The following is a 14,306-nucleotide window of genomic DNA, read 5'->3' on the forward strand; positions in this document are numbered from 1 at the left end:
TACTAGTGAAGCTACTGCAGCAACCGTTGCTATTAAGGTAAATGAATTGTCTCGAGTTATCAAGAACCATTTTGCTATTAATGATAGCCGTTTTGTTCAGCATAGTTAAATGGTCCTGTAACTATGTCTCTAGGAATATTGGATATGTCATTCCCCACAGTTATGCAATTTGCCCATTATAATTTAAAACAAAATGTTGCTTTAAACCTAAATCAAAAGATACTGTGTGTATGCTGGTTGCCAATAAGAGAGCTCAGTCATATTTCAAGAACGACTGAGAGTATTAAGTTAGAACTTTTAGGGCTACTGCTATTACTACTTCTGCTTTTACACTTTAACTAAACCAAAAGAGTGTAAGTGTATTCATGTTGTCAAAGAGCATAAATATAGTTTTTTGGGAATGGTATTAAGTTCTATTTTTCAGGTCAAATTGAGGAGATACAAAACTAAACTCAACCATACTGTTTTTTTTTAGAGTTATAAAAGTGTGTATGCTGTTGAAATTGTTGAAAACTTTTCTCAAAAAGCCAAGAAAACCAAAGAAAGCATAGTTTTTCAAAGAAAAGCAAAGAGCTCCATTAAACCGAAAATGAGCAGAGATAAAGGAAAATAACCTTTCAATCGTGAAATCACGATTCACGATACAAATCACGATCACGATCACCACAAATCACGATCAATAAATGAAAGCAGATCCAAAGAAAACAAACAGATATTAACAGAAATAACCGAGTCAAACTGATGAGTAGAGTTGACACCCACCTTCCCATCTGAAGACCAGAACATATTTTGCACTTTACCGAAAACACAAAAACAAATGAATGTGGATTGACATTTTAATATACATATACTGATATTTATTCCTCAAAGTTGTAATAGTTTCTGAATCATTAATGTTAAGAAAGTAGAAACATTCAAAATTTATTTTGTTTCCGGTTAAGTGCAATTTATGTTTTGGTCTTGAGCCCTGCTCATGTTAGTTTCTGCTCGCTTGGAGTTTGACTGTTATTTATTGCAATTTCTCTTTGTTTTGGATTTCATTTATTTATTGATGGTGATTTGTGGCAGGCAGTTTTACGATCGAGATATTACTTGACTTTATTTCTTCTCATTTTGTTTTAACGTAGCTCTTTACTTTTCTTTAATAAATTGTTTTGTCGAAAAAGTTTTTTAAAATAATAATTGAATAAAATGAAAAACTTACTGTGAAACGGTATGCAAATGGTTCGTGGATCAAATGTTTGAGCTCAGCTTGAACGTTTCTACGCCCTTGGAGATCTATCCCTTGGGCTAAATTCAGTCTTGATTTTCCCCAGCCAGTAGTGATCCTATTACCATTGCTAACGCTGACGTCCATCAGGGTTATACCTTGGAACCCAAGCTAAACCAAAAAGATTAAAAAAATAAGGGACTAAAATGGTATTTTTTTTTATACTTTTTATTTTAGTTTGAGAAAGACAGATCTTAAGCGGTAACGGTAAACCTATGAGTGTCGTATTGACGTATCAACAACATTTCAAAGAAAAAAGGAGAAAAATTGCTCTTGAAAACATTAGCTGTTGAATATGATGAATGTATAAAATGTCATAAAAAAATTCCTCCCAAAATCGTAGATTCTCCCTTCCTCCCAAAATTGTAAATTGTCACCGTATGAGACGCGGCGACAGGTTTAAATCAGAATTCTCACAATTTGACTGAAACGACTCGCCACAATTCATTTAAGGTAATCCAAAAGACTTACTGATCGTTCCCCTTACTTTCCACAAGACAACGATCCTTTACTTCAGGTGGCTCCTTTTGACCTATGCCTTCCTGGTAAAACCATTGACCCATCTTTGACCCATATGTCTTTGACCCATCCCTTAGGTAAATTTCTACAAGGGTAAACATTTCTTTTCTGGAGTGTATTTAGCAATGAAGAGATGAAGTAATCAATGAGAAGCAAATATGATCAGTGAAAATAAATGAATGAGTAACAGTAACGAATGAGTAACAGTAACGAATAAGTAATAGATATCAAGAATGAGTAGTAATAATGAACGAGAATTAGGGACGATGAACAAGTAGAAGTTAGAATGAATAAATGAGCAGTACTAGGCTGTAACCAAAAGATGAGTAGCAGAGCAAGGAGTAATCAGAAGTAGTGAAAAATAATGACAAATGCCAAAATAGGGGCATTCAACAATTATATTTGTAAGTAGCACTAGCGTTCTTTTACTACAATTAAATAAAAAAAAGTTTTTTTAACTGAAATTAAGGAGCAACATTAAAACTTAAAACGAACAGAAATTATTCCGTATATGAAAGGGGCTGTTCCCTCCTCAGCGCCTCGCTCTTTACGCTAAAGTTTTTATTGTTTTAAAAAATAGAGTTGTGGGAAACAGTCTACCTTTAGCCTAAAGAGCGAGGCGTTGAGGAGGGGACAGCCCCTTTCATATACGGAATAATTTCTGTTCGTTTTAAGTTTTAATGTTGCTCCTTACTTTCAGTTAATTTTATTTAATTTTGAACGTTTTTGATATAATGGAGGTTTTGATTTCGGCTCACAGTACAGGAATACTTAAAAAAAAATTGCATATTGATTTTACTTATATTTGGTTAAATGGCTTTCTCGAAAGTTGTTTAATCTTATTTACGAACGTTTTTATTATTAGTAATAAATATACGTATTTTACGAATTAACTTACGTAACGAACTTCTAAATCCATATATTTTTTAATATGTATATTAGGGAGTTTGCCCCCTGGTCAAGACCTCGCTCTTTATGCTAAAGTTCGAATTTTTGTTTCAATTATTTAAAAATGACCCCTTAATCACAAAGGCCCTTAATTAGAATAAATAGCTCTTATGAAAGTACTAAAAAATCTTTGGCTTAAAGAGCAAGGTATTGATTAGGGAGCGGACCCAATCACATACTTAATAATTTCTGTTTGTATTAAGTTTTCATCTTGCTCCTTACTTTCAGTTGAAAAACTTGTTTATTTTCTTAATTAATTTCTGATCGTTTTTTTTAAATAATGCTGGGAAATCCTGCATCCCCTTCATAGCAATGTCCCTTCTTCCAGGAAAACTTCCTCCATGAAAAGATCCTGCCACATAACCCCCTACCCCCCCCCAGTACTAGAAAAAAATCCTCCTTGAAACGTCTGTATACTTCCCAATAACTAATACTATATGTAAACATTGGGTAAAGTTCATAACTTTCAGGTCTCTCCCTGGGGACTTTGGGGGATTAAGTTATCCTAAAAGACATATTTATTGTATTGTCGACCAAGCTGAACAAAATGGCTATCTCAAAATTTTGATCCGGTGACTTTGGGAAAAAACTGAGCATGGGAGGGGGCCAAGTTGCCCTCCAATTTTTTTGGTTACTTAAAAAGGACACTAGAACTTTTAATTTCCTTTCGATTGAGCCGTCCCACGATATCCTAGGACTACTGGGTTGATATGATCAGCCCTGGGAAAAAAAAACAAAAAACAAATAAACACGCATCCCTGATCTTTTTTCTGGCAAGAAAAATACAAAATTCCTCATTTTCAAACAGTTCGTGGTAACAAACTGTAAGTAAGGAGCGACCCGGCTCAATGGTAACCGAAACTCTAAAAAATGGAATTTTGATACCAATAGATACATCAAAAGAATCAAATTTTAATTCTGATTTTAAATATATAAGTTTCATCAAGTTTAATCTTACCTATCATCTAGCGCCTGAGAAAATTTGGCTGATTTTTGAAAAAAGGGGGGAAGACCCCCTCAAAAGTTATAGAACCTTAATGAAAATCACACCATCATATTCAGCGTATCAGAGAACCCTACTGTAGAGGTTTCAAGCTCCTATCTATAAAAATGCGGAATTCTCAATTTTTTGCCAGAAGAAAGATCACGGATGCGTGTTTTTTTTTGTTTTTTTTTTCTTTTTCCCAGGGGTGATCGTATTGACCCAGTGGTCCTAGAATATCGTGGGAGGGCTCATTGAAACGGAAATTAAAAGTTTTTAGCCATTTTGTTCAGCATGGTCAAAAATATTATAATTATGTCTTTTAGGATGACTTAATCCGTCGAAGCCCCCAGAGGGAGGGCTGAAAGTTATGAACTTTACCCAATGTTAACATATAGTATTGGTTATTGAGAAGTATACAGACGTTTTCAGGGGGAATTTTTTCTGGTAGTGGGGGGTGGGGTACCCTTTTTAAGTGACCAAAATAAATGCAGGGCAACTAGGTCCCCTCCCACGCTTATTTTTTTCCCAAAGTCACCCGATCAAAATTTTAAGATAGCCATTTTGTTCAACATGGTCGGAAATATGATAAATATGTCTTTTAGGATGACTTAATCCCCGAAGTCCCCAGGGGAGGGCTAAAAGTTATGATCTTTATCCAATGTTAACATAAAATATTGGTTATTGGGAAGTATACAGAAGCAACATTAGAACTTAAAACGAACAGAAATTTTAACGATTATGAGGGGGGTTCTTACCCAAGTCCAAAACTCGGTGTTTACGCTACAGTTTTTTTAGTGATTTAAAAAGAGCTATCTATTATAATTAAACGGCCTTTGTAATTCAGGGGTTTGTGAATCAAAATTTTTTTTTAACTTTTAACGTGAAGAGCGTGGTATTGACTAAGGGTAGAACCCCCTCATATACGTAATAACATATACGTAATAAAAAAAAAACAATAAAAGAAACAAGCGATACGGCTCAATAGTAATCGAAACTTTTAAATACGGAATTTGATGACAATAAATGTATCAAAAGAATATGTTTATAATGCTGATTCTAAATATATAAATTTTATTAAGTTTAGTATTACTCATCAACGGCTACGAGCCTGAGAAAATTTACCCGATTTTTTAAAGAGGGGGGAAACATCCCCTACAAATGAAAGAATTTTAATGAAAATCACACCGTCAGATTCAGCGTATCAGAAAACCCTATTACATAGGTTTCAAGCTCATATCTGCAAAAATCTGAAATTTTGTATTTTTTGCCAGAAGAAAAATATACGAATATAGAAGTTAGTTACGTAAGTTAATTTGTAAATTATGTCATAACCAAATTTAGAGACATCCATTTAGCAAAAGAAAAGTAAAATTTTTATGCGAATTTTGTTTACTTATTCAATGACGGTGAGCCAAAATAAAAGCTGCATTAACTAAAAAACAATCAGAAATTAAATAAAAAAAAACAAGTTTTTTAAACTGTAAGTAAGGAGCGACAATAAAACTTAAAACGAACAGAAATTATTCCGTACATGAAAGGGGCTGTCCCCTCCTCAACGCCTCGCTCTTTACGCTAAATTTTGACTCTGTTTTACCACTTTATTTTTTAAAACAATAAAAAGCTTTAGCGTAAAGAGTGAGGTGCTGAGCAGGGGACAGCCCCTTTCATATATGGAATAATTTCTGTTCGTTTTAAGTTTTATTGTCGCTCCTTACTTACAGTTTAAAAAACTTGTTTTTTTTTATTTAATTGCATATAGGTGCTTGAAACCTCTACACTAGTGTCTTCTGATACGCTGAATCCGATGGTGTGATTTTGAGGTTATATAGCTTTTATGGGGTCTTTCCCCTTTTTTTTCGAAAATCAGCCAAATTTTCTGGGTATTCAGGTGCATAACTTTAGATGGGTAAGACTAAACTTGATGAAACTTATAGATTTGAAATCAGTATTAAAATCTAATTCTTTTGATGTATCTATTGGTATCAAAATCCTGTTTTTTAGTTTTTCGGTTACTATTGAGCCAAGTCGCTCCTTACTTACACGTTACGTTACATTAGCACGAACTGCTTGATAGAAGTTATTTTCTACCGATTTTGTATAATATTATATTTTTCAGTATTTCTTCTAAGCTATTTTGGATAAATAAAATCGACAGTAGATTTTATAAAGAATCAAGGAATCCCCCAACCCATGATTTTGAAGAATATATTTTTTATCTTTATTTTAAACGGAAAATCGAAAAAATAGTTGCATCCGCCCTAAAGCTAAATATTCTTGTTACGCTTGCCCAGTATAACAAGGCCTTTGCACTGCTTACACTATTCATTTATTTCTATCATAGACAGCGCAATCTCGCTGCTTAAGTAAAGAACGATGTTGACACAATGTATTAATTTTTTTTTGTTCTAGACCAGGGCACTTCGTATGGAAGGAGTTGTCGTAGAAACTTCGAAAAGGGCTCATTCGAATTGGAAATTGGAGTTGCTAGTGCCCTTTTTATTAGTCGAAAGCAAAGTTTATTGAATTATCCAGTAAGTTTATCGCAGATCATTTCTGGTCTTCATTCTCGGGGCGAACAAAAAGCTCCTCCCACTTATTTCTGCATTAGCGGGTTAGTGTGTTTTCGTCAATCAATGAGAAATGGTTACGAAGTACATTGTTTGTAATTGCAAAAGCAGAAAAAAACTTTGGTGAGCCAGCCAAGTGGTTTGCAAGTGTCCCATCTCACAGGTATGACTTAATTTATATACAAATTATTACTTAATCTATTATTTACATACAGTGGACTCAACTGATCGGCCTATTTAGGATTTTATAAAAAAGGGGGTGGGGGGTTGATGAAATTTGTGAAAATAAGGAATTTTTTCTTCTTCTAAGAACTGGTGGAATAGGTGTGATGGTTTCAGGGGCGGATCCAGGATTTTTTTTGGGGGGGCGCAAAATAGGTTGATCCGACAAACTTACGTTAGGAGCAAGTTTAATTAATGTAAATTTGCGTTAATTAGGTAAATTACGCTACTTTAGACTACTATAGGGGGGAACCCCTTCCCCCCCCCCGACTCGATCCGCCACTAGATGGTTTATCATTTTTTTTCACTTCGTGATGTTTATTTTCTACGATATTTATTTTCTAGATAAGACTACTTTCGTTTTCGATCAATGTTTTCGTAAGAAATGGGCAGACCTTTCCCGAACTTTAAACAATAAACACCTCTGTTTGAAAATCTTTGCACTTTGTGAATTTAGATAGCGATAAGGGTTCCTGATTGAGACCAATTTTAGGACTTGGATTCTAATTATTGGTTAGTGTTGTAAAAGTTGCCATAATAGCCCTATCCAAGAAAATACCAAACGTCTGTTAAGAAGTGTTTTTCGTAAAATTCTTAGGGAACTTTCAGAAAATTTTATTTCTACTGCTCTTAAGTTTGATATGGCCTTTACTTTTCTTTAAAAAATACTTTCTTTTTTTCGTAAAGTTTTCGTGTGTGTGTGTATATATATATATATATATATATATATATATATATATATATATATATATATATATATATATATATATATATATATATATATATATATATATATATATATATATATATATATATATATATATATGTATATATATATATATATATATATATATATATAAATATATATATATATATATATATATATATATATATATATATATATATATGTGTGTGTGTGTGTGTGTGTGTGTGTGTGTGTCGTGTGCGCGCGCGCGCGCGCGCGCGCGCGCGCGCGCGCGCGCATATATATATATATATATATATATATATATATATATATATATATATATATATATATATATATATATATATATATATATATATATATATATATATCGGCGCGTACAAACAGCTCACTCATTTGATCTGCCGTTAGCGGTCCAATTACCTGGAACACGTATTGTGGCAGAAACTTTCTCAAAATGCCCTTTGAAACCAACTCGAGACTTCGAAACCTACTTATAATTCCTATAAACATCTGAACTAATTATATATATATATATATATATATATATATATATATATATATATATATATATATATATATATATATATATATATATATATATATATATATATATATATATATATATATATATATATATATATATATATATATATATATATATATATATATATATATATATATATATATATATATATATATATATATATATATATATATATATATATATATATATATATATATATATATATATATATATATATATATATATATATATATATATATATATATATATATATATATATATATATATATATATATATATATATATATATATATATATATATATATATATATATATATATATATATATATATATATATATATATATATATATATATATATATATATATATATATATATATATATATATATATATATATATATATATATATATATATATTTATATCGGCACGTACAAACAGCTCCTCTCATTTGATCTGCCATCAGCGGTCCAATTACCCTGGAACACGTATTTTGGCAGAAACTTTCTCAAAATGCTTTTGAAACCAACTTGAGACTTCGAAACCTATTTTTAATTCCTAAAACATCTAATAATAACATTACACTACTAACTACCGATTTTCATGTATGTATTGGAATAAATTAATTTAAAATTAGTTTCTTCAAAATTAGTGTTCCAACGTTGAAGCCAAGTTTTGCGTCCTAGAGAAATCTGACTTGTCTACCCGTGAAAAGATCTGATGCCGCTTATGTTTATATCTGCAAAAACGTTCTCTGGAGCACTCGCATCCCGGTCCGGGTTTTTTTAATGGGTGAGATAGGGAATGATCATACCGCTAATTCTGTAAACTGTGGTCAAAAGGGACTGGAAGGCAACTAACACCTCTTCCATGCCCATCATTTCCCCAAACACTTCCAATCAAAGTTTTCAGATAACCATTTTGTTCAGTGAAGTTAATTTTCACAGAGGAATTATATTTGCGAGAAGGACCCTCTGCCGCAAACCTAAGTACAAGAGTTATAAGTTATGTCCTGGGTGTATATAAGGTTTTTATAGAAAGCTTTGTCGTAGAAACTTCAAAAACGGCTCATTCGACTGGAAATTCAAAGGGCTAGTGCCCTTTCAATAGTCGAAACTGATTGAAGGGCTACTAATTCCCCTGTCACTCCCACCTTTTCCCCAAATACCTCCAATCAAAAATTTGAGATAGCCGTTTTCTTCAACGTAGTTCAAAGTTCTGAAATTAAATCTTTGAGGATGACAACCCCTCACAGCCCTCAGGGCAGGGGTTGTAAGTTATGCCCTGGGTTCATTTAATGTTTTTATAGAAAGCGCTGTCGTAGAAACTTCAAAAAGGGCTTCTTCCATTTGAAATTGAAATGGCTAGTGCCTTGTTTAATGGTCGAAAGTGTTTAGAAGGCGACTAACACCCCTTCCACCTCCACCATTTATCCAAGCACATCCATTTGAAATTTTGAGATAGCCATTTTGTTTAAAGTAGTTGAAAGGTCCGGAAATTATATCTTTGAAGATGACACTCCCCCACAGCCCTAAGGGTAAAGGTTGTAAGTTATGCCATGGGGCCATATATGGTTTTTATTGAAAGCTTCGTCATAGAAAATTGAAAAAGCGCTCATTTGATTGAAAATTCAAAGGGCTAGTGCCCTTTTTAATAGTCGAAAGTGATTGGAGAGCTACTAAACCCCCTCTCACGCCCACCTTTTCCCAAACATATCCAATAAAAAATTTTAGATAATCATTTTGTTCAACGTAGTTAAAAGTTTTGGGAATTAGATCTTTGAGGATGATAACCCCCGCAGAGCCTTCAGGGAAGGGTTTTAAATTATGCCCTGGGGCATATATGGTTTTTATAGATAGTGATGTTGTAAAAGATTCAAAAAGGACTCATTCGATTGGAAATTGAAAGGGCTATTGCCTTTTTTTAAAGTCAAAAGTGATTGGAGGGCAACTAACCCCCCTCTCACGCCCATCTTTTCTTCAAACACGTCCAATCTAAATTTTTAGATAGCCATTTTGTTCAACGTAATTAAAAGTATTGGAAATTAGGTCTTTGAGGATTATAGCCCCCCTCAGCGCCCTCAGGGCCGGGGTTGTAAGTTATGCCCTGGGGCCATATAAGGTTTTTATAGATAGTGATGTTGCAAAAACTACAAAAGGCTCATTCTATTGGAAATTGAATGAAAGTTTTTTATTGTTATAAAAAATAGAGTTGTGAGATAGAGTCTAACGTTAGCGTAAAGAGCGAGGCGTTTAGGAGGGGACAGCCCCTTTCATATAAGGAATAATTTCTGTTTGTTTTAAATTTTAATGTTGCTCCTTACTTTCAGTTAAAAAAACTTTTTTTATTATTTAATTTTTGAACGTTTTTGAATTGATGGATGTTTTGATTTTGGGTCACCGTACTTGAATAATTAAAAAAAATTGCACATTAATTTTACTTTTTTTTGGTTAAATGGCTTTCTTGAAAGTCGTTTAATTTTATTTACGGACGTTTTTATTTGTAATAAATATACGTAACTTACAAATTAAATTACGTAACGAACTTCTATATCCATATATTTTTAATACGTATATTAGGGGGTTCACCCCCTAGTCAATACCTTGTTCTTTACGCTAAAGTTCGAATTTTGTTTCAATTCTGTAAAAATAACCCCTTAATCACAAAGGTCCTTAATTAGAATAAATAGCTCTTAGAAAGGTACAAAAAATCTTCGAAGAGTGAGGTATTGACTAGGGGGCGAACCCAATCATATACTTAATAACTTCTGTTCATTTTAAGTTTTTATATTGCTCCTTACTTTCAGTTGAAAAACTTGTTAATTTTTTCAATTCATTTCTGATCGTTTTTTTAATAATGCTGGGAAATCCGGCGCCCCTTCATAGCAATGTCCCTTCCCCCATGAAAACTTCCTCCATGAAAAGATCCTCCCACATAACTCCCGACCCCCTCCCCTACCACCAGAAATAAATGCCCCTTGAAAACGTCTGTATACTTCCCAATAACCAATGATATATGTAAACATTGGGTAAAGTTCATAACTTTCAGCCCTCCCCCCGGGGACTTTGGGGGATTAAGTTATCCTAAAAACATATTTATTATATTTTCGACCATGCTGAACAAAATGGCAATCTCAAAATTTTGATCGGGTGACTTTGGGAAAAAAAGAGCAAGGGAGGGGACCTAGTTGCCCTTTATTTTTTGGTCACTTAAAAAGGGCACTAGAACTTTTAATTTCCGTCCCAATGAGCCCTCCCACGATATTCTTGGACCACAGGGTCGATATGATCACCCCTGGGAAAAAAACAACAAATAAACACGCATCCGTGATCTTTCTTCTGGCAAAAAATACCCGCACATTTTTGCAGGTAGGAGCTTGAAACCTCTACAGTAGAGTTCTCTGATACGCTGAATCCGATGGTATGATTTTCATTAAGGTTATATAGCTTTTAGGGTGTCTCTCCCCTTTTTTTCGAAAATCAGCCAAATTTTCTCAGGAAGCATAACTTTTGATGGCTTGGACTAAACTTGATGAAACCTATATATTCGAAATCAGTATTAAAATCTAATTCTTTTGATGTATCAAATAGTATCAAAATCCCGTTTTTTAGAGTTTCGGTTACTGTTGATCCGGGTTGCTCCTTACTTACAGTTCGTTACCACGAACTGTCTGAAAAAGACAATGTCATTATAAAACCAACAAAAATTTATTCAAAAAACTTTTTGCACAAAATAAGTTTTTCAAAAAAAAAGAGTGAAGAACTATATTAAACCAAAAATGAACAAAAATAGAGCTCAAATAATCTATGAAGGATGCAACTACCACAAATCAGTATCAATAAATAAATGAAACCCAAAATAAACATAAATTAAAATAAGTCAAACTCAAAACGAGCAGAAATTAATCTGTGTAGAGTTCTAAACCCTATGTCTTCTAAAAGTTAGAGTATAATTTGTACTTTACTAAAAAACTTTTAAATGTTTTCACTTTTATAACTTTAAGAAATAAAAATTAATTAAGATTTTAAGGAATAAATATGAGCATATGTATATTAAACTTACAAAGCTCATTTTTCTTCATTTGAATTTTTTTTTCAGTAAAGTACAAATTATGTTCTAGCTTTTAGAAAGCATAGGGTTTAGAACCCTAAACAGATTAATTTCTGCCCGTTTGGAGCTCCTTACAAGGAGCCTTAGTAGCAGGGTGGTTAGCCCTACTCATGATTAAATAAAAAAACAAGTTTTTTTTTTAACTGGAAGTAAGGAGCGATATTAAAACATAAAACGAACAGAAATTATTCCGTATATGAAAAGGGCTGTCCCCTCCTCAACGCCTTGCTCTTTACGCTAAAGTTTGACTCTTTCTCACCCCTTTTTTTTTTAAAACAATAAAAAAACATTAGCGTAAAGAACAAGGCGATGAGGAGGAGACAGCCCCTTTCATATACGGAATAATTTCTGTTTGTCTTTAGTTTTAATGTCGCTCCTTACTTCCAGTTGAAAAAACTTGTTTTTTTATTCAATTTCTGAACGTTTTTGAATTAATGCAGTTTTGTTTTTGGCTAACCCTACATGAATAATTAAAATGAAATTTGCAGATTAATTTTACTTTTTTTGCTAAATGGCTTTCTCGAAATTTTGATCTGACGTAACTTACGAAATAACTTACGCAACGAACTTCTATATTTGTATGTTTTTATTACGTAAATGAGGGGTTCTCCCCCTAGTCAATACCTCGCTCTTTACGCTAAAGTTCGAATTTTGTTCCAATTCTACAAGATTGACCCTTAAATTACAAAGACCGTTTAATTAGAATAGATAGCTTTTTTGAAACTACTAAACAAACTTTAGTGTAAAGAGCGAGGTATTGAATAGGGGGAGAACCCCTAATATACGTAATAATTTTAAGTTTTAATATTGCTCCTTAATTTCAGTTGAAAAAACTTGTTTTTTATTTAAGTTCTGATCGTTTTTCAAATAATGCTGGGAAATCCCCCTCATAGAAATATCCCTTTCCCCATGAAAATATCCTCCATGAAAAGATCCTCCCACGTATCCCCCTCCTCAAACCCCCTCCCCACCAGAAAAATCCCTCCTGAAAACGTCTGCATACTTCCAAATAACAAATACTAAGTGTAAACAATTGTCAAAATCCATAACTTGCAGCCCTTCCCAGGAGACTGTGGGGGATTAAGTCATCCTCAAAGACATGTTTATTAGGTTTTCGACTGTGCTGAACAAACTGGCTATCTCAAAATTTCAAGTGACTTTGGGAAAAAATGAGCGTGGGAGGGGGCCAAGTTGCCCTCCAATTATTTCGGTGACTTAACAAGGGTGCTAGAACTTTTGATTTCCGTATGAATGAGCCCTCCCGCGATATTTTATGACCACTGGGTCGATACGATCATAAGCTTAGGAGAGGGTTCTTTCAATAAGAAATCGAAAGCTCTAATGTTCTTTTAAGAGTAAAACATTATTGGAGGGCAAACAGCCCCCCGCCATAACCACGCTCTTTTCCCCAAAATATATCGGAACAAAATTTTGAGATAGCCATTTTATTCAAAATAGTCTGAAGTCCAAATAACTATAAATCCAGGGATGATAAAAACCCCATAGACCACGGTGCAAGGGTTATAAATTATGCAACTTCTCCATCGTTAACATATAAGGTCGTTGCGAGAGGGGTGATCGTATTAACTTTGGAGAGAATCGTTTTATTAGAAATCAGAATTTCTAGTTCCCTAGACCAGTCCTTGATCAAAATTTTGAGATTGCCATTTTATTTGAAATAGTCCGAAGGTCAAATAACTATTATATATAGAGGGAGAAGAAGAATTATTTTGTGTGCTAAGAATGTTTTCACCATTTTTTTTTCGCTGCTGGGGTACGGTACTTGTCTTGACTACAGCGAAGTCAGCTATAGTTCACGACTAGTTACTTGGACCGCTTATATTCCTTTCGAAGCATTTGGATAAAATGGAGACAAAACTTTATCTAAACAGTTGATGAAGTCAACTATAGTTCAATTAAAGATCCAAACAATTAAACACCAGCAAATTTCAAGCAGAGTCATTACATTTTAAGGTAAAAAAAAGAACGAAAATCATTATCTAACCTATTATTTAGAGGTCAATTTAAATAGGGAGTCCTCCTAACTTTATTTTAAATAGATTTGAAAAATTAAAAGGCAATATGCTTATTGATCGTAGGATGATTGATAATTATTTGTAAATAGCGTAAGAGTGGTCAGAAGAGTGAAAAGGGTTGCGCGCAAATTTTTTGACTTGCACTCTTTTTTAACAATTTGCACTCCTTTTTTGCCTTGATTTGCACTCTTTTTTTATGTCGGCAGTTGGCAACCCTGACCCTGTGTTCATCCTGGTTAGTTTACAATGTATTAGTGACAGAACATAGTGTCTAACTATGGATAGCTATATTGTAATTAAATATTTAGTTGGTATTTCGGTTAGGTTAGGTTTTAGATTACGTATTTAATATATGCTATACTTTACCTCCCCCCCTAATGTGCACATATGTAGATTAA

At 33.2% G+C, this 14,306-nt stretch overlaps 1 protein-coding gene across 1 annotated transcript in view; it reads right to left on the reverse strand.

Annotated features, from left to right (window-relative positions):
• The window catches only part of LOC148954734 (phenoloxidase 2-like), a 148,580-nt gene that overhangs the window by 35,467 nt on the left and 98,807 nt on the right, over positions 1-14,306 (reverse strand). The window contains exon 10 of the mRNA XM_089086717.1: positions 1,205-1,381. Coding sequence (XP_088942843.1) covers positions 1,205-1,381 — 177 coding nt within the window. The remainder of the gene's footprint in view (positions 1-1,204; positions 1,382-14,306) is intronic.

This window comes from Artemia sp. Qi Xiang Cuo, chromosome 3, assembly GCF_049724085.1.
Source record: "Artemia sp. Qi Xiang Cuo chromosome 3, ASM4972408v1, whole genome shotgun sequence".
Lineage (NCBI taxonomy): Eukaryota > Metazoa > Arthropoda > Branchiopoda > Anostraca > Artemiidae > Artemia > Artemia sp. Qi Xiang Cuo.